The 26166-nt window shown below is 44.1% G+C and overlaps 2 protein-coding genes across 2 annotated transcripts; one reads left to right on the top strand and one right to left on the bottom strand.

Annotated features, from left to right (window-relative positions):
- The first annotated feature begins 448 nt into the window (after nucleotides 1-448).
- LOC311108212 (sestrin-1-like) lies at nucleotides 449-7249 on the top strand. The gene is made up of 9 exons (XM_084150834.1): nucleotides 449-693; nucleotides 1749-1814; nucleotides 1972-2172; nucleotides 2262-2444; nucleotides 2670-2909; nucleotides 3100-3351; nucleotides 3569-3759; nucleotides 3971-4115; nucleotides 4246-7249. Exons 1-9 carry the CDS (start codon nucleotides 592-594, stop codon nucleotides 4330-4332), a joined length of 1467 nt encoding a protein of 488 aa, XP_084006960.1. The 5' UTR covers nucleotides 449-591; the 3' UTR covers nucleotides 4333-7249.
- A 524-nt stretch (nucleotides 7250-7773) lies between these two features.
- On the bottom strand, nucleotides 7774-25588 carry LOC311108187 (armadillo repeat-containing protein 2-like; the record flags this gene model as incomplete). The annotated part of the gene is made up of 17 exons (XM_084150805.1): nucleotides 7774-8741; nucleotides 8900-9075; nucleotides 11728-11860; nucleotides 12151-12222; nucleotides 12365-12511; nucleotides 13949-14285; nucleotides 15092-15191; nucleotides 17172-17317; nucleotides 18116-18339; nucleotides 18944-19046; nucleotides 19239-19423; nucleotides 20344-20463; nucleotides 21331-21410; nucleotides 24029-24191; nucleotides 24850-25024; nucleotides 25211-25283; nucleotides 25374-25588. 17 exons carry the CDS (start codon nucleotides 25586-25588, stop codon nucleotides 8614-8616), a joined length of 2577 nt encoding a protein of 858 aa, XP_084006931.1. The 3' UTR covers nucleotides 7774-8613.
- Nucleotides 25589-26166: the final 578 nt, after the last annotated feature.

The following is a 26166-nucleotide window of genomic DNA, read 5'->3' as shown; positions in this document are numbered from 1 at the left end:
ATCTAGGAGATATAAGAAAGCTCGGGAAATATTTTTTTGGACACATATTTAACCCCTTATTTTTGTTGGCACAAAACAAGACGCAGCCCATACTAGTTTACATTGATGGATTTTGATGGGGATTTGTTTATTATGTTACTTAGATTGACTCTTAAGGATTAATGCACACATTGTGCGCTGCAGAGGGATGGTGGCCAGTCGATTTCCATTGTCATGATCAATGGCAGAAGCAGGGAACAAAAGGAGAGACATGATTGATTATGTTTTCTTGGGGGCTCGCTCTGCGCTCATGTTTAGATCCTCTCTCCGCACGGTTCACGCCTCCTTTCTCCGTCCCCTTATACCTCATTGGATGAATGGAGGTTGTTTTCGCCTTTCGATTGGCTGTTGTGCACGTCAGTCAACCAGGGCTCAGTTTATTTACGGAGTGTGTGCGCTGAGATCGAACGGGATTCTGCTGTGGGGCTGCAACAGCTGACAACTGAGCACTTTACCCAGTGCCTGAAGGAACAAAGCGAGAAAGGAAACATCCATTTAAATATACCTTTACATTTTTATACCTGAAACACAAGATCGCACTGAGGACACATTATGAGGCACGCAACTGCAGCAACAGAAACCATGGAAAATAATTCATTTACAGTAACAGACTTATATAAAATATGCACTCATTGTGAACGGCTAAGCAAAAAGGTAAGCGAAAAGGAAAATAAAGGGCAAATGCTTTTGACAGTGAATGCATGTTTTTAAAACTATGTGCACCGTCGTTGTGGAATTTAGAGTATTAATGTGTGACAAATTCATGTCCCTTTAGACAGTTTTTCTGTGGCTGCGAGTGAAGGAACTGCAGTGCAGTCTTTTCTTTTGTGTCCAATCTTGTTTATGCGTTTGAGGAGTTTGCGTTGCTTGTCAAAGCTCTACATTTATTCGCCTGCTTTGTCATCATATTGTCAACTCTGCTATTCGGTATATGCTCTTAGCTCAATTTTTCGGTTGGTGTCTTTGAATGCGAGACAGTGTTGTCGCTTTCTAGCAATCTTCGGCCCGGAGTCTTCTAGGTCATTCATTCTACCAGTTCATTGCGCTGCGCAGAGGGACACGAACGGAGCTATCTATGGAGCCCCTAGGGAACATGTCGTGATCAGCGACTTCTTAAGTTGACAGTTTGCTGACAGTTGGCTGTTTAATGTGATGTCAATCATTTCTTGAATTTGTTCCTTTAATAACATCCTTTAGTATGCGAGCCTTTCCGAATAACTTTGTGTCATATAATGTATGAATTAGGGTATTATTAAAACGTATCAAGTGTATATCAAATGTTTTCAAACTGCAAGTGGTTACATAACCTCAGCACGCATGATACATTGTATCTATCAAGTGTTTGATTTGTGTATTTTGAGACTTTTGTCGCATTTCTAGAGACTACTGTTATGGCAGCTTGCTGCAGCGAAATTGTGAACAAAGCGAGTTGGATTTCTCTTTTGCACAGGCTGGGCTTGCAATGCTCCAACCCGACTGTAGAGCGAGTATGTGGTCTAGTGGAGAGAGGGGAGAGATGTATCTTGCAGAAGGTAGTACAATATTACTCGGTCAGGGCTTGCAGCCAAAATGGTACTAAAAACAGCATTTAGGGTTTTCGCTTGCACCCCCAGCTTTTGGCATTTGACTCCACTGAGCACGGTTGGCATGCTGTTGCATTTGGTTCTTGCAGAACTATAATGTGTTTCTGTACTCTTTTTGTCTTGCAGGACTCAGGAGTACGGATACCAAGACCACTGGGGAATGGACCAAGTAGATTTATCCCTGAAAAAGAGGTAAGGAGAACAACAGCTTTATGTACCACAAAGGATTTTTCTATACTTATGAAAAGTATTACTCACCTTTTACTTACCATTACAATACATTAAAGTGCCATATTATATCAATAAGTGATTGAGAGTAAAAATTAATTTACTGGCTCTCTGGCACCAGATCCTTCAAATCAGTAAAGTAGATCCGAGGACACAATCGATATTCGAGGACGCATTCGCTGCACTGGGTCGTCTTGACAACATCTCCTTGGTGATGGGCTTCCACCCACAGTACCTGGAGAGTTTCCTGAGGACACAGCACTACCTGCTGCAGATGGACGGGCCCTTATCCCTGCACTACCGCCACTACATAGGCATCATGGTGAGGCCCCTTACCCCCTACACTAACCACTACACAGACACTCTCGGACAGTCTCGTAACTCTCTCTCCATCCCCCTCTTCCCTCCCAGGCTGCGGCCAGACACCAGTGCTCCTACCTGGTCAACCTGCACGTCAACGACTTCCTCCAGGTGGGAGGGGACCCCAAGTGGCTGAACGGCCTGGACGGAGCCCCACAGAAGCTGCAGGCCCTCGGGGAGCTCAACAAGATCCTGGCCCACCGGCCCTGGCTTCTTACCAAGGCACACATCGAGGTACGCAGCTGGGGCTGGACCTGTGACACACACACCCAGGACTGGACAAAGGGACAGGTTAGGGTTATGTAACTGAGATCATGGGTGGAGGCACACCAGAGTTATGCAGCTGTTACTTGACAGGGTTAGTTATATGAAAGGGGTAGGAATGGACAGAGAAGAAAAGATTCCATCCAAAGGAAACTACTGTCTGACATATCAACTCTCTCTTCTCCCCCTCCCCAGCACCTGCTGAAGGCTGAAGAACACAGCTGGTCCCTGGCTGAGCTGATCCATGCTGTGGTGCTCCTCACACACTACCACTCCCTGGCCTCCTTTACCTTCGGCTGTGGCATCACCCCTGAGATCCACAGTGACGGGGGGCACACCTTCAGACCCCCCTCCGTCAGCCAGTACTGGGTCTGTGACATCGCCAATGACAATGGGCACGGCAACGACCTGGAGGAGAAGAGAGGCAGCCACAAGGTGCGAGGAAGGAGGAGGGTGTGTGGGTGTGTGTGTGTGTGTGTGTGTGTGTGTGTGTGTGAGAGAAAGTGAAACTGGGGGTTTTGTTAGTAACCGGCTTTGACAAAGATGTGTGGTTGTGAGTTGAGTGGTTCTTGTGGTTGTGGTCACCCTATGTATGACCCAATAACGTGTGTGTGTACCTGTCTAGGTGTCTGGTGAGGTGGAGGTGCTGATGGAGAGAATGAAGCTGCTGCAGGAGTGTCGTGATGAAGAGGAGGCCAGTCAGGAGGAGATGGCCACACGCTTCGAGAGGGAGAAGACTGAGAGCATGCTGGTGGCCACGGCAGAGGACGAGGAGTGTGTGCCGTCCAGAGATGTGTCCAGGCACTTTGAAGACCCCAGCTACGGCTACAAGGACTTCTCCAGGAGAGGAGAACACGTACCCACCTTCAGAGTGCAGGTATATAACACACACACACACACACACACACCGTCACTTACGGAAAAACAGGGAGACAGAAAGAGGCGTTTTAAAGGAAAGTGGAGTTTTCTCAATAGCTTCAAGATGACATTTTCTAAATGTTGCACTATGCAGTATCTATCTGATTGACCAATTGATATCCAGACATTGTGATTAACACCTTGCTTTCTTCTCTTTTCTCCTCCCTCTTCTTCAGGACTACAGTTGGGAGGACCACGGCTACTCCCTGGTGAACCGTCTGTACCCTGACGTTGGTCAGCTGCTGGATGAGAAGTTCCAGATGGCCTACAACCTGACCTACAACACCATGGCCATGCATAAAGACGTGGACACCTCCATGCTCCGCAGGGCTATCTGGAACTACATCCACTGCATGTTCGGCATCAGGTACGCCACTCACTGGCGCTATACAAACACAAATCTACGAATACAAATTGATTTATTCCAAGATCACATATGCTAGATTCAAAACATGAATATTGTCACGTGTTTAATACATTGAGAAAATGCATTCATTTCGTACAGTAATGTACTTAGTAAAGAAATAACTGTATTTATCAGTAGCTCTAACAGATCTCCCTCTGTGTGTGTGTCTCAGGTATGACGACTATGACTACGGGGAGATTAACCAGCTGTTAGACCGCAGCTTTAAGGTCTATATTAAGACCATGGTGTGCAGCCCGGAGAAGACCACCAAACGAATGTACGAGAGCTTCTGGAGGCAGTTCCAGCACTCCGAGAAGGTGAAGGAACAACTTCTTATTTTATTTTACTTATTGGTCCATGGGTTAATGTTTCTATTGGTAGCATTTAAAGTTTGATCTGTGTAAATGGAGTAGTGTTGTGTTGTAACTCTCTCTTTCCCTTTCCCAGGTCCATGTAAATCTGCTTCTTATGGAAGCGCGTATGCAGGCGGAACTGCTCTACGCTCTGAGAGCGATCACCCGCTACATGACATGAAGTGCTTTTGGCATTTATCGTTCTCTTTTACTGTCGTTGCTCTCGTTGGACACTTCAAAAGAAAAAGAAAAAGAAGAAATAAACCAAGAGAAAATAAATAGGAAGGGACAGAAAGGAGCCCCGTCCATCACGACGAAGCTCGTCCTCGTGATCGATGGAATGTAGAAAGATGAACAGAACAAAAGAAAGAGAGAAAGGGGGGGGGAAAAAACAAATGAAAGAAAGAAATAACTGCAAAAAAGAATAATCTGAACCCACTTGTGGAAAGATAAGGTGTCCGTCGGTCCTCTTTGCCCGCAGTGCCAAAACTCACCATGAGGAGGCAGCCTGGAGCAGACTCCCTCTGCCGGGAGTGTGTGCCGGGCCAGAGGACAGAAACAGAAGGCACAGGCCAACCTTCCAGTATTCCAGGATGATGGCACTGAAATCTCCTTATAGTGTGAAAACCCACAGCAATTCTCCAGAAAGAAAAGCAGTGCACCAGTCTGCACTCAATAGGGAGGGAGGGGGGGGGGGGGGGGGGGAGAGAAGGTGTTATTAAGAGAAGGTGTTATCATGTGGTTGATGATCTTATTGCGGTAACTGGAGATGATGAAAGCATTATTCGGGCTGTGTGGTAAAGTGTGCCTGATTGATATCATGCAGCACAGCACAGTGTTCAGAGGTGCTGCCTGATACTGCTGCTTCTGTAAGCTAATGTAAGCATGGGGTCATATTGACTCCCCCACCCCCAACCCCCTAAGAACCCTAACCATCCTAAACCCACAGCATTATAAACTGTTTGTGTAAGCTAACCCAAGGAGTGTGTGAAAACGGAAAGGTGTTGGAAAAACTAAAAAAGAACACTGTCTGAGCCCTATTAAGTTTGACTGTACGTATGATGAACCCATTCTGTATGAGAGGCTGATGTCTGTGACAAATATAATGTGTGGATGTGTGTGACTCCGTGTGTTTTACAGAAAATATAAAGAAAAAAAAGTTTTTCAAGCGTAAAAAAGAAGAAAGGGTGGCGCTTTGAAGGATGAGACTTCTTGCTTCTGCTGTAGCTCTTTTTGTGTGGTGACTGTTAAATCGCTGTTGTTTTGTTTCTGGTAGAAGCTTTGTCCTGTAAGGAAAAAAACAAGAAAGCCAAAACAAAAAACGTTTTTATAAACCAGGTCTTCCAGGGGATTGGCTTCCGGTTGTCATAACGATGACCTCACCTGTCTGTCTTCCGTTCACCTGCGACCTTTGACCCTGGCCTGATCATCCTAACATTTTCAAAGCTTTGGATTGTGAATTTTACCAGTAAATACCTCTTCTGTTTTCTCTATCACATGAAGAAGTGCTCTTTGGCGAGCAGAATTACTCTTTATATCTCTGGGTCACTTGGCTTCCATTCGTAGGGAGACCGGTTGGTCCTCACTGGACTGACTGTGGTCGATAAGGTCCGACCGCAGTCGGTCATAGCTGTGCTTGTTCCCTCTGTGGAAGCCTAACCAGTGCAAAAGTAGCTTTTTTATTTTTTAAGACGAGGGCAGACCCTCCACTGTTTTATTTTTGTTGACTAAAAATGAGTAAAGTACTGCATTCTTCTGAGGGTGGATTGGGACAGTTGGACAGTTGAATGATTGTTTGACGTTAAGAGGAGGAGGAACATGAGGATGATTATGGAATGGTACATTATTAGGAGATGGTTGTGGTAGGAGGTTTCATCAAACTTCTGACTGATGTCAGTTACTGACACTTTATTAAAGCAATTAAATATATATTTTTTATTGAATCATTTTGTATCATTTAGTCGTTTTCTCCCTAAAACTGTTTTTGCTGCATCAGAATTGTCATAATCATTACATATCAACATAGGTACACGTTGAATCATTCATGGAACAAACCCACCAAATTGTAGTCACAGCACACATGTATTATCTGCAACCTGAACAATGGACATCTGATCTCTATCAATTACATTTTCCAATGTAAGCTCAGTAATGATATAGGAAAACATTGACTATTACAGATACATTTTGTACACTTTAATGCAATAATGTCTCTCACACATAATGAAATGTTTCGTACAACAGCGTAAGACTGTTAGGTATGCGAGTCCAAATCCTAGCAGTGTTTCAGTTTCCTGTGTGGAGTCAGTCCTCCCATTCACACTACACTGAACTCAGTGGTTCGATGTTTGCTTGTGTTAACGATACGACCCAAACAGAACCACAAATGGTCCTTCCTTGTCCATGTGTGGTCAAGTCACAGTTGAACGTTACTCCCACAACTGTTTTGCTAAAACATTTGGACCTGTCTGTAATGTGCAGTGAGATAAGAGGGGAAATTCCCTCTAGGATCACCTTTGAGCTTTGTTCTGCTCACTTACTTCTGTCCTCACTGGAAAAACTCCCTGGCATGACCAGCTATAGACTGAATTCTTTGGATGTTCAGGGACTTTTCCATTAAGACAGAGGGTGACTTGGTCCATTCAATCACCAGCAGTGTATCTACTGAACTGCCTCTATTTTTGACTGACTAATTTCCCTATGACAATCTGAAAAAGGATGAGACTATTAAACAAATGATGCTCTTAACACCTCCATGATCAGCCAGCTACCTGTTTCATATCAACCCAGACGGACAAGCATCTATCATGTGGAGAACAATGTTTGTCATTGAATATGCCTGACGAAATGCTATTGGGTTGTCTCGTGTGTTGTGTGATGACATCACTGAACGCTTTAATTTTGTGTAGTAGGATAAGGAAGTGGGGAACTGAGGAGGGTTTTTTACAGAAGTGCCGTTTTTTTTATTTGTTGTTTGATGTGATGATAATAACAATGTGATTTGAAAACGCTGTCCTTTACTCTGTGTAACTTTGCAGCAGCACTGCCTGGTCCATATTTGTGTAACAATAAAGGCTTTGAGGAGAAAGTTTACGACACTTTTCTGTTTTGTTGTGGTTTATTGTGTACAGCGGTTCACAGTACACAGATTTAGGGCTCTATTCAATCAGATCCACTTTAGCCGACATCAACATAATAATAATTTAATCAACTTTTATATAGCACTATTCATTAGATTAATCTCAAAGCCCTGTAAAGCAACAACAAAAAACAAGCAATTTAAAAACCACATTAATCGTCATGAGTTGATCGACGGTCAAGAGACTGAAGGTTGAGAAAGTTCAGTGCTTAGGAGGTCAAAGGACAAAGGAGGTGGTCAAATGGGAGAGCCGGGAGCATAGCGGTGGTTTTGGCGGTGTCGGAGGTGAAACTGCGTTAGAGCTGTCAAATCCACAAGCAGCTCCTGGCATTATACCTAAAACGGACATTGCCATTGGCTGCAATGAGTCGCTTTAAGATAAATCCCATGCAGCCTTGTTTAAAATAAATAATATAAATAATAATATATCTATAATATCAAGTTCAAAAACTGGAATGTGAGATGTAATCTATACCTCGATTAGGCTGTTAGAAATCCTCATTTCATTTAATGATGTCAAATTTCAGTGTCATTATTTCTATATAGCCTACACGTTCTCGTTCTGAACTTCTAACGCGAGTGGGACGGCTGTAGCTTCGTTACAATGATCAAGAGGAGCTGCTCACAGATTTGACAGCTCCAATGCATTTAGACCTCTGACACCGCAAAAACATCAGCTATGTGGGTGTCGGCTATTGCCGGTTTACACTTGATCTGATTGAATCTAGGCCTAACAATGTCTTAACCAGCCATAAGGAGAAACATTCACTTTTTATCACCACAGAGGCAAATTACAATTCTGCTCATATGTTAACAAGAGTAGCTTATGACAAAATCACATTAATCATTTACAGTATGCATACGATACAACCTAAAAACGATAATTTCTGTTATTTAAAGTGCAAACAGTTTGTCTTACATGTTAGGTAGAGGCTCAAAATTCAGTATGTCATAGGTATGGGCCCTGAGTTTTTCATGACCATGTGACATAACCAGGAAAAACTCTAGACCCAAGTTACAGCCTATAACTAAGTCCCAGAGTTTTTCCTGGCCAGGGCCTTATTAATAGAATTAGAGAGTGTGGTAGCAGCATAGAGTAGAGAGTGACTTTAGAGAGGTCAGTGTAGCAAGGCACAACAAGGAGTAAGGAGAGGACATTGCAGACGTCACACTAGGGAGGGAGACAGATGTGCATCCCAAATGACACCCAATTCCCTATATAGTGCACTACTTTTGACCAGTGCACTATATAGGTAACAGGGTGCCATTTGCGACAACCAGAGTAAGGAGATAGATGACTGACAGTAGGGGCTGACAGTCATGTCAGTCAGTCTGAGTTTGGATCCTGTCCCTCAGCCTCTGAGCCACAGGCAGGAACTCCAACTCCCAGCATGCTCGGTGGAAGTCACTCATGTCATCACCAGAGGTCCACTGCAGTGCGTCCTCCTCGTCTGAGAGAGAAAGAGCATCATCAAAAAGCTTCAACATAAAAAAAAATATATATATTAAAAAAGTATCTGTTTACAGCAGTAGACCAAAGCATAGAAACACTATAGATGGTTATTCAAGAAACTTTCGGTAAATCATTACAGTAGTTTGGTATCCTTACCTAGGTACAGTGTTAGGACCTCTAGCAGTGCCTCTCTCTCCTGGTTATTCAGTGTGGATGGGGGGTCTGTCTCCGTCCCTGTCCCCCCCTCCTCAGTGAGGTTCCACAGGGTCTGACACACCAGGCCAGCTAGCTGCCAGTCCACTGGCCCAAAGTCCCTCAGACAGTCTGCCAGCCTGTACAGGCATTCACACACACACACACACACACACACACACACACACACACACACACACACACACACACACACACACACACACACACACACACACACACACACACACACACACACACACACACACACACACATATACACACACACACACACACACACACACACACACACACACACACACACACACATACACACACCATGTGACTGGGCAAGACTTAAGTCACATGATCCTTGAGTGCCGCTGGTCCTAAAGGTGGGCTGAGGAAACTTCAGAGTTCTGCCCCTGCTACTGTAGTAAGTCTCTTCTGCTACAGATGACAGTCTTCTGCTTATTACTCTACAACAGATATATTTATATATACAGTACCAGTCAAAAGTTTGGACACACCTACTCATTCAAGGGCTTTTCTTAATTTTTACTATTTTCTACATTGTAGTATAATAGTGAAGACATCAAAACTATGAAATAACACATATGGAATCATGTAGTAACCAAAAAAGTGTTAAACAAATCAAAATATATTTTATATTTTAGATTCTTCAAAGTAGCCACCCTTTGCCTTGCCGGCTTTGCCCTGCCGGCTTTGCACACTCTTGGCATTCTCTCAACCAGCTTCATGAGGAATGCTTTTCCAACAGTCTTGAAGGAGTTCCCACATATGCTGAGCACTTGGTGGCTGCTTTTCCTTCACTCTGCGGTCCAACTCATCCGAAACCATCTCAATTGGGTTGAGGTCGGGGAATTGTGGAGGCCAGGTCATCTGATGCAGCACTCCATCACTCTCCTTGGTCAAATTGCCCTTACACAGCCTGGAGGTGTGTTTTGGGTCATTGTCTTGTTGAAAAACAAATGACAGTCCCACTAAGCGCAAAACAGATGGGACGGCATATCGCTGCAGAATGCTGTGGTTGCCATGCTGGTTAAGTGTGCCTTGAATTCTAAATAAATCACTGACAGTGTCACCAGTAAAGCACCCCCACACCATCACACCTCCTCCTCCATGCTTCACGGTGGGAACCACACATGCGGAGATCATCCGTTCACCTACTCTGCGTCTCACAAAGACATGGCGGTTGGAACCATAAATCTCAAATTTGGACTCATCAGACCAAAGGACAGATTTCCACCGGTCTAATGTCCATTGCTCGTGTTTCTTGGCCCAAGCAAGTTTCTTCTTCTAATTGGTGTCCTTTAGTAGTGGTTTCTTTGCAGCAATTTGACCATGAATGCCTGATTCACGCAGTCTCCTCTGAACAGTTGATGTTGAGATGTGTCTGTTACTTGAACTCTGTGAAGCATTTATTTGGGCTGCAATCTGAGGTGCAATTAACTCTAATGAACTTATCTTCTGCAGCAGAGGTAACTCCGGGTCTTCCTTTCCTGTGGCGGTCCTCATGAGAGCCAGTTTCATCATAGCGCTTGATGGTTTTTGCGACTGAAATTGAAGAAATTTTCAAAGTTCTTGAAATGTTCAGTATTGACTGACCTTCATGTCTTAAAGTAATGATGGACTGTCATTTCTCTTTGCTTATTTGAGCTGTTCTTGCCATAATATGGACTTGGTCTTTTACCAAATAGGGCTATCTTCTGTATACCCCGCACTACCTTGTCACAACAAAACTGATTGGCTCAAACACATTAATAAGGAAAGAAATTCCACAAATTAACTTTTAAGAAGGCACACCTGTTAATTGAAATGCATTCCAGGTGACTACCTCATGAAGCAGGTTGAGAGAATGCCAAGAGTGTGCAAAGCTGTCATCAAGGCAAATGGTGGCTATTTGAAGAATGTTTAACACTTTTCTGGTTACTACATGATTCCAAATGTGTTATTTCATAGTTTTGATGTCTTCACTATTATTCTACAATGTAAAAAATTGTGAAAATAAAGAAAAACCCTTGAATGAGTAGGTGTGTCCAAACGTTTGACTGGTAGTGTATATATATATATATATATATATATATATTTTTTTTAAATGTACCCCCTATTTCTCCCCAATTTCATGATAACGATCTTGTCTCATCGCTGCAACTCCCCAACGGGCTCGGGAGAGGCGAAGGTCGAGTCATGCGTCCTCCGAAACATGACCCGCCAAACCGCGCTTCTTAACACCCACTCACTTAACCCGGAAGCCAGCTGCACCAATGTGTCGGAGGAAACACTGTTCAACTAACAACCGAAGTCAGCCTGCAAGCGCCCGGCCCACCACAAGGAGTCGCTAGAGCGGGATGAGCCAAGTAAAGCCCCCCCGGCCAAACCCTCCCCTAACCCAGACGACGCTGGGCCAATTGTGTGCCGCCCTATGGGACCCCCGGTCACGGCCGGTAATGACACAGTCTGAGATCAAACCCCAGGCTGTAGTGACGCCGCAACACTGCGATGCAGTGCCTTAGACTGCTGCGCCACTCGGGAGGCTCTGTAACAGATATTCTATAAAATGTTTGCATGTATAAAAATCTCAATAAGCTCAATTAACATAATCAAAAGAGGTCAGTAGATCAAGTAAAGTAGCCTAAGCTGTGAGTCCTAAAAGCACCAGGTCTTAATTTACATGTTTTAGTACCATAAAGAAGGTACTGGAGTTGAGACCTAGTAAAATGACCACATACAGTACTCTAATATCATTCCTAGTTCCTGTGTGTGCTCCTTACTTGGTGTGTGCCCCCTCCTGTGTGAGAGTCGTTCTGCTGGGGGGGTCCAGGGCCAGGTTAGTGAGGACCCCACAGGCTGAGAAACACACCTCCGGGCTCTTAGAGTCCAGCAGAGTCACCACAAACTGGTGCACTGGGGGAGATGGGGAAAGGAGGGGTTAAGAGGGGTTAGGGGTACAACACAGGAGTGAGGGGGGTCTTTTTTGTCAGTGTTTATCTGGGAAAAAAGGTTTGTATTGTGTGTATGTGTGTGTACGTGCATGCATGCATGTGTGCGTGCTCTGTATGTGTACCCCCAGAATACAATACCTAAAGCACAACCTTTATTTTGTCTCACAGGGTGTCAATAGAGCATGACACATACCCCCATTTCACTCCACTGTATGTTTGTGTGTGTGTGTGTGTGTGCGCGCATATACACACCTTTGTTTTGTATGATGAAGTCACAAACCTGCCTGGACTGGGACAGGTTTCCAAACACACGCGTGGCCTCCACTACAGAGAGAGAGAGGGGGGGTGAAAGAGAGCGAGAAACGGTGAAACAGCAAATATAAAAAGACACTAGAGCCACACAAACACATAGGCCTAGTATACACAAAAACAGCCTCTCGCACACACAACACACATACACACACACACACTCTGTCTCTAGCTCTCTTACGCTTGGCGACAGTAAGTCCTCTGTCCCTGACCACTGAGCTGTCTTCCTGGTAAAAGGACAGGTTGTTGATGGTGGCAGCCACGTTCACCAGAAGCTCCTCGCTTTCCTGCATGGACCTGAGCTCTGACACACAGACAGAGGACACACACTTTACAGCAGGGATCATTCAAATATGATGCATTTACTGTGGAAAAAATATCTCTGTTGAGGCTCTCTGCAGCACAGCAAGAACCCAATTTATAGGTCAAATAAAGGCACTGGTATAGTGAAAAGTGTGAAAATAGTAACTATGGAATATGCAAAATTCACTTAGCTACATGTTATATGCAGGAAATGTACAAATAAATGTGGGTATCATTTCCAACAAACTTGTGCAGAAAATGAAAAAAAGATGCAAGCGGTTGAAAACAGAATGTGCTCTTGATTTAGCAGCAGATGTTGCTTATTCAGTCATCCTGTATATCACAGATATTGCGGTCGTACTGAGTGTCAACCGGTGCCTGCGTCATAGTGTGTGTTTCGTTTCTGGGTCTAACTGGAAAGGCTCTTTAGTGTGGTGGAGAATTTCTCCTCCTCTCTCTAATGTAAAGCAGCATGCATGGCCTGTCATAAACTGTGATCAAAACAGGATATTATTGAGCTGCCTGATTTATGTCCACAGCCAGTGCAGATCTCTTCGGTCTGTCTGCCTGACTGTCTCACAATCTACTCTCCATTTTGCTATTTTTCCCATTCTTTCTTTACTTTGTTTCACACTCACCCGCTCTTTCTTCAAATATTCCATACCTTTGTCTTTCTCACCATCTGCATATGGCCCTCTATTTCTCTCTGTCATTCTCTTTCCATCTCCCCATACCCAGTCACGTGCAGTACAGTGTGTGGGAGGGAGGTGGAATACAAGAGCTCACAGTTAAAGCTGAGAAACTAAGAATTTCACACCCACCTGAACATGGCCTATACCAGTCAGTCAGTCCTGAAACCATCATTCTAACCACCTAGGAGTTTCACAAGAACCAACCAGGCTCTCAAGAGAACAGAGCATCCTGCTCTCTCTCTGGCTCTTTTCTGCAAAAGGACCCAAACCGAAAAAGGATGTGCACAAAAAAATCTAAAGAAAGAAAGAAAGCGAGAAATGGAAGAATGAAATAGGTATTAGATGTTTGTCACTTGTTCCCAGCACACAGGAAGTGGTGGTACCAAACAAGGACTGACTGTACAGAGTTACAGTAAAGGGTTTGTACAGTGTTATTCATCTGGTGACGGAGCACCTCAGGGATAAACAACTACTGTACTACTGTCTTGAGTGCTAGCTAGCTAGTTAGCTAACTAACTAACCCTGGTGAATAGAACGCTTCAGTACAACCAGGGACAATATGGGGATGAGAACATTATGGGAACATTATGGGGATGTTATGGGGATGTTATGGGAACATTATGGTAATGTTATGGAGACATTATGGGGATGTTATTAGAACATTTTGGGAACATTATGTGGATGTTATGAGAACATTATGGGGCCATATTTCACCCTTACATTACCCTCAAAGCGCTGAAACTCACCCAGTGTGTCCAGCAGGTAGTGTATTAGGTGTGTGTTAGCTGCCAGGGTCGGTCCCACTGCAGGGTGGATGGACATATTAGCCAGCACCCTGACCAGCTTCACCAGCACATCCTCGCTCTCCCGCCATCCTAAGGGAGGGGTGCGGGGGGTACGGGTGTCCCTGGCTGGAGGTGTGCAGGGTGTGTGTGCGGTAGGTGTGTCCCACCTCCCCTGGTAGGTGTGGTAGAGCCCCAGGAGCACAGACATACATCCCTCAGCCGTGAAGAGGTGCTTTCTGGCCTCACTGCTCCGAGACGTTAGGTTACCCAGAGTGAAGAGCAGACGCACCACCAGGTCCTGTGTGGAGGAGAGACAGAGGGAGGGGGGTCGAATGTGTGTCAGTGGAGTGTGTGTGTGCGTGTGTTATCCACATAAACAAATACCTTGGCTACAGAGAGTAACACAGTAATTTCTCCTATCAGATATGGCATGAAATTCGTCACATTTACCATTTCTCCCCCACCACAACCACAAGGACCGACAAATTACCCCAAAAGCAGATGAAAACAACCTGTATACCACTACGTTTGTTTCTCAATCGCACTCCGCCCCTCCCCAAAAGTGTGTGTCACAAACACAGAAACACACACATCCTTCCCATTGCCCTAGAGTTACCCTAGTCCTGGCTGGGCTGACTGGCCAGTGTGGCTGGGATGGACTGGGCTGTACTGTACTGTACAGGCTGTCCTGTCAAAGAGCTATTCAGGACACAACGTGATCAACCGTGTGTCTGTGTGTATTAATGGGGGATATCTACTGTGTCTACTGTGTGTGTGTGTGTGTATGTGTGTGGTGTTAGCACCCCTGCTGTGTGGTGTTTATTCCCTGGGTGATTTAGATCCTCTAGGATTGCCAGAGCCCTGAGGAAGGGAAGGATGACTTCCTCAGTTTCTCCTGGGACGCTGATTAAAGTCAAAACACACACACACACACTGCTGTAAATGCACTGGGACTTGGAGTACATAAACAACTTGCTCAAGGTAAACAGGCTTAGTCGATGAACAGTATAAACACTGGGAGTGAATAGGCTAATCTGCTTCCTATACCACCGTACACACACACACACACACACACACACACACACACACACACACAGGGCTCACCTGTTTCCGCTGGTGTTTGCTCAACAGTTCTATAAATAGTGTGTAGCAGCCAGGGGTCTGGGCCAGAGCCAGGCAGCACTCAGAGTAGGAGGACAGTTTACTGGAGGACAGACAGAGGGACAACAAATAACACTCACCAGATAGACTCTCACTGTTTTACTAAAGAGGGATGGGTTTTAATGGCGTTCGTTGTGGAAATAGGGTGTGCTACATGGTCCATTCATATTATAAGATAGGATGAACTGTCAATGTGTTGTTATGAGGAATAACAGTTCAGGGGTGGCTGATGTAGTTGGGAAAAGTACAGTGGGGAAAAAAAGTATTTAGTCAGCCACCAATTGTGCAAGTTCTCCCACTTAAAAAGATGAGAGAGGCCTGTCATTTTCATCATAGGTACACGTCAACTATGACAGACAAATTGAGAATTTTTTTTCCAGAAAATCACATTGTAGGATTTTTAATGAATTTATTTGCAAATTATGGTGGAAAATAAGTATTTGGTCACCTACAAACAAGCAAGATTTCTGTCTCTCACAGACCTGTAACTTCTTCTTTAAGAGGCTCCTCTGTCCTCCACTCGTTACCTGTATTAATGGCACCTGTTTGAACTTGTTATCAGTATAAAAGACACCTGTCCACAACCTCAAACAGTCACACTCCAAACTCCACTATGGCCAAGACCAAAGAGCTGTCAAAGGACACCAGAAACAAAATTGTAGACCTGCACCAGGCTGGGAAGACTGAATCTGCAATAGGTAAGCAGCTTGGTTTGAAGAAATCAACTGTGGGAGCAATTATTAGGAAATGGAAGACATACAAGACCACTGATAATCTCCCTTGATCTGGGGCTCCACGCAAGATCTCACCCCGTGGGGTCAAAATTATCACAAGAACGGTGAGCAAAAATCCCAGAACCACACGGGTGGACCTAGTGAATGACCTGCAGAGAGCTGGGACCAAAGTTACAAAGCCTACCATCAGTAACACACTACGCCGCCAGGGACTCAAATCCTGCAGTGCCAGACGTGTCCCCCTGCTTAAGCCAGTACATGTCCAGGCCCGTCTGAAGTTTGCTAGAGTGCATTTGGATGATCCAGAAGAGGATTGGGAGAATGTCATATGGTCAGATGAAACCAAAATAGAACTTTTTGGTAAAAACTCAACTCGTCGTGTTTGGAGGACAAAGAATGCTGAGTTGCATCCAAAGAACACCATACCTACTGTGAAGCATGGGGGTGGAAACATCATGCTTTGGGGCTGTTTTTCTGCAAAGGGACCAGGACAACTGATCCGTGTAAAGGAAAGAATGAATGGGGCCATGTATCGTGAGATTTTGAGTGAAAACCTCCTTCCATCAGCAAGGGCATTGAAGATGAAACGTGGCTGGGTCTTTCAGCATGACAATGATCCCAAACACACCGCCCGGGCAACGAAGGAGTGGCTTCGTAAGAAGCATTTCAAGGTCCTGGAGTGGCCTAGCCAGTCTCCAGATCTCAACCCCATAGAAAATCTTTGGAGGGAGTTGAAAGTCCGTGTTGCCCAGCGACAGCCCTAAAACATCACTGCTCTAGAGGAGATCTGCATGGAGGAATGGGCCAAAATACCAGCAACAGTGTGTGAAAACCTTGTGAAGACTTACAGAAAACGTTTGACCTGTGTCATTGCCAACAAAGGGTATATAACAAAGTATTGAGAAACTTTTATTATTGACCAAATACTTATTTTCCACCATAATTTGCAAATAAATTCATTAAAAATCCTACAATGTGATTTTCTGGATTTTTTTTCCTAATTTTGTCTGTCATAGTTGACGTGTACCTATGATGAAAATTACAGGCCTCTCTCATCTTTTTAAGTGGGAGAACTTGCACAATTGGTGACTGACTAAATACTTTTTTTCCCCACTGTATTTGAGCTATCTTTAACCATCACTTTATGTTTACAGACTAAAAAGAAATGCACAATACACACAATGTCCAATGGCCTGAGGAATGTACTGTCCCACTCTCAATGAAACAGTTGAATGTAAGTTTTGAGAGGTTTTAGGTGTACAGTGTGTGTGCGTGTATGTGTGTGTTACCTGAACACCCTGGCAATGTTGGTGCAGATGTCCTGGTCTCCGTGGTGATGGCGCAGCACCAGGCATAGTTCTGTCAGGGCGCCGTGGGAGACGAAAAGGGGGCGGGACTCAGGGAGGTCAGCCAGGTTCCTCAGGGTCGCTGTCAACTGCAGGGGTCAGAGGTGGAGAGAGAGAGAGAGAAAGAGAAAGAGAAAGAGAGAGAGCGAGAGCGAGAGCGAGAGCATGTGATGCAATGTCGATGTGATGAGAGAGGAATCAAGAGAACTGATGATTTATTGTCGATCGTCTTAGCCAGTTGCACCTGATGTAACAATATCTCCAGTTATCTTCAACCTTTTTCTTTACAAAACATGACAGAAAGTTATTCAAAGACCCTATAAATCACTCTATCGTGAAGGAAACTGATTTCCAACACCACATAGAGCATTGCCAGCAGTAGCGCTACAATGAGAACACTCTCAGTTCCCTCTGACTACCAACAGCATAACAAGCAGCCAGATATCAAATCATCTGCTAACCTCTAACTTAAATCAGTTAATCAGATTGAAGTCGTTAAGTGGTGATTTTATATAGAATGAAACACACTGTACTGTGGAGCAGAGCTGTGTGTGTTATGGCCAGAACAGATCAGAATATCATGGAGCAGCAGACAGAAACAAAAACATAATTCCTAATACCAAGAAAAGGACAATTAAAGTTCCCCTCACCAGAACTCTGAGAAGTTCCTTAAAACTGAATATTTCAAATGTTGTTCCTTTTCCTGTTTTGTTTTGTTACATTTTTTACTTCAACTGAAAAGTGAACTGTCTTGCTGTTCTTGAACTGTTGAGGAACTTAGTATAAAGTTGCTCAAGTAACTGCCCTTGACTGATTTGCTGTCAGCTCTACCGGGCCTTTACCATAGTGTGCATAAAACTGGTTTGGGGTATCTTCTACCATCTCACCTGTACATGGATGTGTCCTGCGATGGTGAACTGAGTGTGGTCAGGTTGTGCCAGTGGGTGGAGCTTCTGTATGAGCAGGGTGGCCACACCCACACAGTCCTTGGCCAATAGGAGCCTGAGGAGGGCGGAGTTCCCTGAGAGGAACTTCAGAGTGCCCACACAGTACAACACAGCCTCCCCAGACACACACACATCCTCACAGCGCAGCACACACAGCAGGGAATCTGGACGTAATACAAAGTCGCACGCACACACTTGTTAACACATATCACTCCAACCTCACAACACATGAGCTGCTTTTGATACAAACTTACATTTTAGTCATTTAGCAGATGCTCTTATCCAGAGCGACTTACACAGGTAAACACAAACACACACATTCAAACATACAGTACCAGTCAAAAGTTTGGACACACCTACTCATTCAAGGGTTTTTCTTTATTTTTGCTATTTTCTACATTGTAGAATAATAGTGAAGACATCAAAACTATGAAATAACACATCTGGAATCATGTAGTAACCAAAAAAGTGTTAAACAAATCAAAATATATTTTATATTTGAGATTCTTCAAATAGCCACCCTTTGCCTTGATGACAGCTTTGCACACTCTTGGCATTCTCTCAAAACTTTTTTGGTTACTACATGATTCCATATGTGTTATTTCATAGTTTTGATGTCTTCGCTATTATTCTACAATGTAAAAAATAGTAAAAATAAAGAAAAACCCTTGAATGGGTAGGTGTGTCCAAACCTTTGACTGGTAGTGTATATAAATAACATTATACAATCAGTGTACACACATACTGTAAAGTATGTCAATGTGTTACCTATGATGGAGTTGTTCTGGAAGAGGATATCGTTGCTCTCACTGCGGCTGATCTTGAAGATGAGTTTACAGATGTTCAGCAGGTTGTTTCCACTGACGTTCAGCTTAACAACAACAAGTTATTAGACAACAATCATTCTAACACAGCAGCCAGGAACTTTACGCTGTTGCTTTGTACTGAGGATGTCACCCAACAAAGCTAACTAAGGGCTGGTCTGTTAAACCTACTGTTGTGTGTTAGGGCAAGGAAGAGACGGGAGAAAGAGAATCATCATGATGACATTGATTGTACTCACCTCAAGGGTGAGTTTGGCGAGCTGTAGGTTGAGTTGGGCAGAGTTGAGGTCGATGAGGCGGAACAGCGCCCTGAGAAGCCCCGCTCTCTTCCTGCAACGCCGGCCCAGCATGCCTCGCTCCGCCAGGGCGCCATGGAGACAGTCACACGCGTCACACAGCCGTTCCACAGCATCCTCGGATCCACCTGAGGAGAGGCACATGATTGAGAAAAATATGTAAAGTTACTAGACATTTTTGTGCAAATATACCACTAACATGCATTATTTATGCAAATGCACACAGAGTTTTGAGTTATGCACTCATATCTTATGTTAGGATTTGGCCCTCAGTGAATATGCATGATTAACATTATGTACATTACTGAGAGGAAGAGAGAGGGTGGGGTGCTTTTCCTGGGTTTTCCAGGTAAAATACATAATTTTTCTTCTGTCTAAAAAAGGCAGACAATTGCCTCTTTCCGGAAAGGTTGGTCACACACTCGACTCAACATATTGCAATTTCCCAGCCAATCTGAAAGGTTTTTAATGCATGAGCCAGGAGGTACTTGGTACAAAAAATATTTTATATTTATTTTTCAAATTAATTTCCATTACATTTCAAAAGAGTTAAAATATTTACAGACCTAGATTACATTTTGCGGTAGTCAGACTGCAAAGTCAAACTAGGAGAAATGTGAAGGGACGCCAAACACAACACTACTTTGTTTTGCTTTCTTCAACCGTTAAAATGGCTCGGTGTTTACTTTTTTCATTTGTGTGCATGTGTTTTTCTACCAACACTGATTTTTTTTGCTGAACTTACATTTAAGCATGAAAATGAAATCAGCTCAATAGCACAAGAGAAACTTCCCTATATTCAAATCACAGGATAAACTTAAATTCAGTCCTGTTTTCACAATATCTCCCCACTTCCCAAAAAGTAATAAAATAATTTGTGCATTTACGAAAGAGGTGCTTTTTGTACAGGACAACATAGATGCATTAGGGAAAGAATTGCAATTCAACACCGTCCAATCATCATTGTCCTATATTGAGAAGAATGTTATGTGACTAACATCTGTTTGTACTTTTGTTTGGGGTTCATTCATAGCAAACAGAACACTACCTGCAGCGATGGACTCCAGCTCTTGCAACAGAGGGACAATCTTAACATTCCACACCACTGATTCGTCCTCAGCCGCCTGGCTGGCTGGTCTGTCTCCGTTGCCTAACTCTGTTCCTAACTCTGACACAGAAACAAGGAGACGAAAAAGGAAGAATGAAAAACACAGTTAGACAATTAATGCCTCAAACCCCAACTTGGTGCAAGAGGGCTGAGTATAGTTCACAAGTTCAGTGTCTTAAAATAAATCGCTCTGCAGGAAGTTTAATGCCGGCAATGAAAGGTCACCGTTCGCATCTATACTTCCTCTGATTTGTGTGTGTGTGTGTGTGCTTGCGCAGGTGTGTTCTAACTCTTTACTGAACATTTGCATGTCTGTCTGCCTGGCTGCCTGGTGCAGTGGTGGTGCAGGAAGCGGTGGCTACAGACCAACAGCCATTGATTGCTGCTTACAAAAGGTGTGAGTGAGGCCTTCAGCAACAACACCCTGCCTGATCAAAGCGTGACACACTGCTAAACTCTCAAAGTTGAGAGGAAAGAAAGGTGTTTATGCTGGAGATGAGATTAACACTACATTCTTGGTTCTTTTCATTTAGCAGCTTAATATATCCACCCCCAGTCAGTGTGTAGACATCAAACCAACTCTGATTTTGATTTAAGCTCAAATAAAATAAAACATCCTTCAAAGTCGGAGTGACAAAGGTCAAATTAAAACATATAATCTCTATATATTTTTTCATGGTAACAAACTTGTTATAAGAACTAAAGGTTTTGACACACATCTACCCATCTACAGGCAACCAACCAACCTGGATGGTAGATTTAACAATTGGTTTAACAATTGGCCTGGTGTAGGCTACCCTCTCAGGCTCTCAGTTTGTTCGCTGTTGGACATAGTTGCCCTTAGTTGATCATAACGTACAGTTAGAATTGTATGGTTCAGTAAACTATTGAACTAAGCTAGTATTCACTTAGTGAATCAGGACTAACCTGTTCGGGCCCCGGCTCCTGCTCCTGTTCCTTCGCCTGGTCTGATAGATGAGTCAACACCACCAGGGAGCCTGAGTCCACTGCAATTTGACATACAAACACACACACAAACACACACACACACACACACACACACACACACACACAATACGTTAGAGTTGAAACAGTCTTTAACAAAATGGTGGCTCAGAACCTATTAGGTTTTGGCTGATTAAGTATCGTTAACTAAGATGTAAGACATTTTCAAAGATGGGTCACTCACAGTGCAAAATACTGTAGTTTGGAAACGACTGGTTGTATTGCTAGATACATACGTGACCAGTTCCTTCAGCTACCACTCGGTGTCCCCATTGCAACAGGAACTCAGACCACAGCTTTGCGGGTTAAGCCTGGTTAAAGCCGTTCCATGTTTTGACACTGTGACTTTACTCACCAGTCAGTTTCAGTTAGAGAACAGACAGTAACACCCATTTCATGTTGTTTTAATCTACACTGTTTTGTTCACTGTCTGTTTGTTGTCATTGATGTTCCAATTGATCTTGACAGTGCTCTAATGTCCCTACCGTATATGAATCATTGTAAGAGCACATGGGAGAACAGATAAGTACAATTCTGCATGGAACTTACAACTCCCTCAAGGGCTAAAGCATCTATTGGATGACTTACGGACAGTACTGAGGCTGGTACACAGGGCATAGACTAGAGCAGAGAGCACAAGCCGAGAGCAGAGGTGAATGTTATTCTAAATTTCAGAGAGAGAGAGAGAGAGAGGAGAGAAAAAGAGGGAGACGCACGCATACACATGGAGAGAGAGAGAGACAGAGAGAGAGAGAGCGAGAGTGGGAGAGAGAGAGGTCATGGGGTCTGTGTGATAGGATTAAGGCCTGATAATAGGGCCTCTGTGTGTGATAGTGCATTCTCCGAGACATGATCTCATCTGTGTCTTGGGCCTGGGCAGGGCCTGACCAATGGACAGCAGGCAGTCAGTCAGTCAGTCCCAGCAGAGACGCTGCTATGATGCTGCCAGCCATGCCCAGATGGGCACCCATATCTAACAGACATCAATTTGGAGCTATAAAGCCCTGGCTTATTGGAGAAAAAGAAGCAGCCAATGTCTAATCTCTCACGCTTCATCGCTCGCTCTCTTTTTTCAATTTCTTGCGTGTGCACTACACACTCCAACTTTAAATCTTTCTGACTCTGTAAATCAATTTGTTATATCAATCTCTTTCTCTCTCACCCCTGGCTCAACCCCTCACTCTCTTTTCTCTGTCACTTTCTATCCCCCTCTTTCTAAGATGGGTTGGTCTAAGTAGGAAAGTTCTGAAAAAGATTCCTGGCTTGGATTCTAGGTTCTCAGTAAAAGTGTGGGGGATCTTGGTTCTAAGTAAACGTGTGGGGGATCTTGGTTATAAGTAAACGTGTGGGGGATCTTGGTTTTTACATTTATATTTTAGTCATTTAGCAGATGCTCTTATCCAGAGCGACTTACAGTTAGTGAGTGCATGCATTTTCATACTGGCCCCCCGTGGGAAACAAACCCACAACCCTGGCGTTGCAAGCGCCATGCTCTACCAACTGAGCTACAGGGGACTAAGTAAAAGTGTTTTATGGTTGTTCGCCATCACAGCCCCAGCAGCTCTAGCTCATCGATGGGCGGATGGATTATAATGACAGGCCCCGTCCTCACGCCTGGAGTTATGCCTCCATAACTGACACACTCCTGATGAGGTCGGCAGAAAGAAACGGTGTTCTAGCCTCTCCTGGCTGTGGAGGTATAAGGCTGACCAGTCAGTGATGGTGATAACAGATAGATAGGCCTATTTTATTGGGAAGGGCTTTGGCTGAGAAGGTAGTTTGGGTGGGGAAACTAGGATCCCTTTAAACCAGGGATTCTCAAACTCGGTCCTCAGGCCTCCCATGGGTGCACGTTTTGGTTTTTGCCCTAGCACTTCACAGCTGTTTCAAATAATCAACTCATCATCAAGCTATGATTATTTGACTCAGCTGTGCAGTGCTAAGGCAAAAACCAAAATGTGCACCCATGGGAGGCTCCCAGGACCGAGTTTGGGATATCCTGCTTTAGACAGATACCTGACCTGAATAATGAGGTTGACTTATTAGGCCTAGATGGGGGTAGCTAAAAGGTTATATAATATTTTATAAGACTTATTTACATGCACATTTGGCTAAAACTACTCTCTCTCTCCCAAGGTTCTGGTTTCACTTAAGAGTGGGAGAAATTCATGAAATACCTTGAAGAAATTTGAAGGCAATCTGAGAACCAAAATGAGTGAGAAAGCATGGAGGAGGACACACTGAAGGTGTGACAAAGAGAGTGACCAAGGCCAAGGGCCAGGGGCGTGAAATGTAAAAAATAGGAGGTATAACTCACCACTATACAGCAATGGCCACCATGGAATCCTTTGTGTGCCAATAAATCTTCACTTATTGTGAGAAGGAGGCGAGAGGGAGAGGGAGGAGAGAGAAGTGGGAGAAAGAGGTAGAATAAGAGTGAGAAGAATAGTGAGAAAACATTGAGAGAGAGAAAAAAAGATGGGAAAAAGAGATAGAAAGAGAGAAAAAAGAGATGAGTGGACAGACAGAAGAGAGACGAGAACAGAAAGAAACGAGAATATGGAGGAAAGAAAGAGAGAACAAGGGGTGAAATGTAGAGAAATGTACAGGCAAACAGTACCTTTCACTGTTGGTCCTGCGTGGGGCAGGTTTCGAGGGTCCTCCACTATCCTTGTCCCTCCTCTCTCGATCAGTAGGCTCAACATAAGGGGCTCTCCTGCCTCTTCCCTTAGCTGACAGCTCTCTCTGCTCTGGGCTGGAGTCTGAATTTACACTCTCCCTTACTACAAAAACAAGACAGTACAATTAAGAGTTATTATAGTTACTGGATACTAGTGTTAATTCTGAACTTCGCTAAACGTTTTCACCATCTTTTCAGATATTGTGTAGAAAATTGACAAATAACCCAATTTTACACAGTCATTTTAGCTTTTCCCAAAGGCGTTATAATACAGTAAGTAAGGGATGACAGCAAGAAAAGGTGCAAAAAAGAAGACTAAACCCCATGGCAACCAGCTGCAGTGAATTATGTTTTCCACCTCAACCACCCCAGTGGTAATGTAAATCAGGTAGAATGTCCTCCTGTGAATAGCTCCATTCATTTCCCTTTGGGAGAAGAGCTGTTCCAGCCTTCTGCCTGCACACATGATTTAATATAAAATGACTGGCAGGCCACTCGCTGAAATATTTACTTACAATAATAGTGTTAATGGTTTGCTTATTGCAACCATCGACCATCCCTCTCCACTCCCTCTTTCTCCCCCTCTCTCTAAAAAACCCTAACATGCAACTCTCTCTCTCTCTCTATATTACCTCCTATCTCTCTTTCCATCGCTTTTGCAATTTTGTCTCTCTCTCTATCTTAGACCTCCTAATAAAATACAAAAAAACTAAATCTCAGCCCTCTTTTTCTCGCTTTCCTTTTTCTCCATCTCTCCTTACCCTCTGTTGGCCGTGCCACAGGTGGGAGTGTTGTCAGAGAGCCAGCTCTAAGAAGGCGTGCCCTCGCCCCCGCCGCCCCCCTCTTCAGCTCCAGGGGGTCAGAGGGGGGTTTGGGGAGGGCCATGGGGCTGACGAGATTTGGGTCCTCATCCTGGGCCACTGGCAACTTGGGCTTCTGGTAGGCCACAAAAATTACTTCATCATTGAAGGGACCAAACACTGATTTAGTGTGTGTAGTCTTCAGCTGATCAGAACAATACACTCAGGCTTTCCAAGACCCCCAACAAATTCACAAGGATACACACAGATGAATGTACTGTACAAGTGTGAGGATATGAGATGTACAGTGAGGAGAACCCACATGTTCCAGAGGAGACAGGCGAGTCCCAGAACCCGGTCTGGAGTCTGGCGCTTCAAAGTTCCGAGCGTAGAGGCTGAAAGAGGAAAAATAGATCTTATTCATTCAGTACACTGTATGGATGTGACACTAGACTACTGCTAGGGCGTTTCACCAGATCCTTAACCTGAATGTAGAGGGAGGTCGACCATCTTGGGCTCGAGAGGAGGTCTCTCCAAACAGCTGTCTGTGGTCGTCTCGAGGGGTAAAAGGTCGCTGGGTGCGCAGGGTCCTCAGGGAGTGCCTGGCCTCAGTGACAATCTCTGCGCTGGTCTTCCTCCGGGGGTGAGGGTTCAGGGTGAAAGGGCTGTGTTTCTCACGCTTCCTCTCCAAAGAAGACATTTTGTGAGGGCTGTTGCCAGCAAGACCAGGGATGAGGTCAGGATAATGACTTTATGGGAATGATTTCATCACTGAAGTGGGTTTTGCCTGGGTGTATTACTGAAGAGGAAGAGGCGGGGAAATTATGAGGAAACCTATTCATTATTCACGAAAGCTATTTACTATATACAGTGAGGGAAAAAAGTATTTGATCCCCTGCTGATTTTGTACGTTTGCCCACTGACAAAGAAATGATCAGTCTATAATTTTAATGGTAGGTTTAGTTGAACAGTGAGAGACAGAACAACAACAAAAATATCCAGAAAAACACATGTCAAAAATGTTATAAATTGATTTGCATTTTAATGAGGGAAATAAGTATTTGAACCCCTCTCAATCAGAAAGATTTCTGGCTCCCAGGTGTCTTTTATACAGGTAACGAGCAGAGATTAGGAGCACACTCTTAAAGGGAGTGCTCCTAATCTCAGCTTGTTACCTGTATAAAAGACACCTGTCCACAGAAGCAATCAATCAATCAGATTCCAAACTCTCCACCATGGCCAAGACCAAAGAGCTCTCCAAGGATGTCAGGGACAATA

The sequence above is a fragment of the Coregonus lavaretus genome (genome assembly GCF_964263955.1).
Source record: "Coregonus lavaretus genome assembly, chromosome: 33".
Classification (NCBI taxonomy): domain Eukaryota; kingdom Metazoa; phylum Chordata; class Actinopteri; order Salmoniformes; family Salmonidae; genus Coregonus; species Coregonus lavaretus.
The sequence above is the reverse complement of the archived record's forward strand: the minus strand, read 5'-3'. Positions and strand labels throughout refer to the sequence as shown.

Excerpts from the sequence above, each read along its gene's own strand:
- LOC311108212 (XM_084150834.1), top strand. The coding sequence starts at position 592 with ATGAGGCACGCAACTGCAGCAACAGAAACCATGGAAAATAATTCATTT. Across the intron at positions 2,910-3,099 it reads AGAAGAGAGGCAGCCACAAG|GTGTCTGGTGAGGTGGAGGT; the intron begins GTGCGAGGAAGG and ends GTACCTGTCTAG. Across the intron at positions 4,116-4,245 it reads AGTTCCAGCACTCCGAGAAG|GTCCATGTAAATCTGCTTCT; the intron begins GTGAAGGAACAA and ends TCCCTTTCCCAG.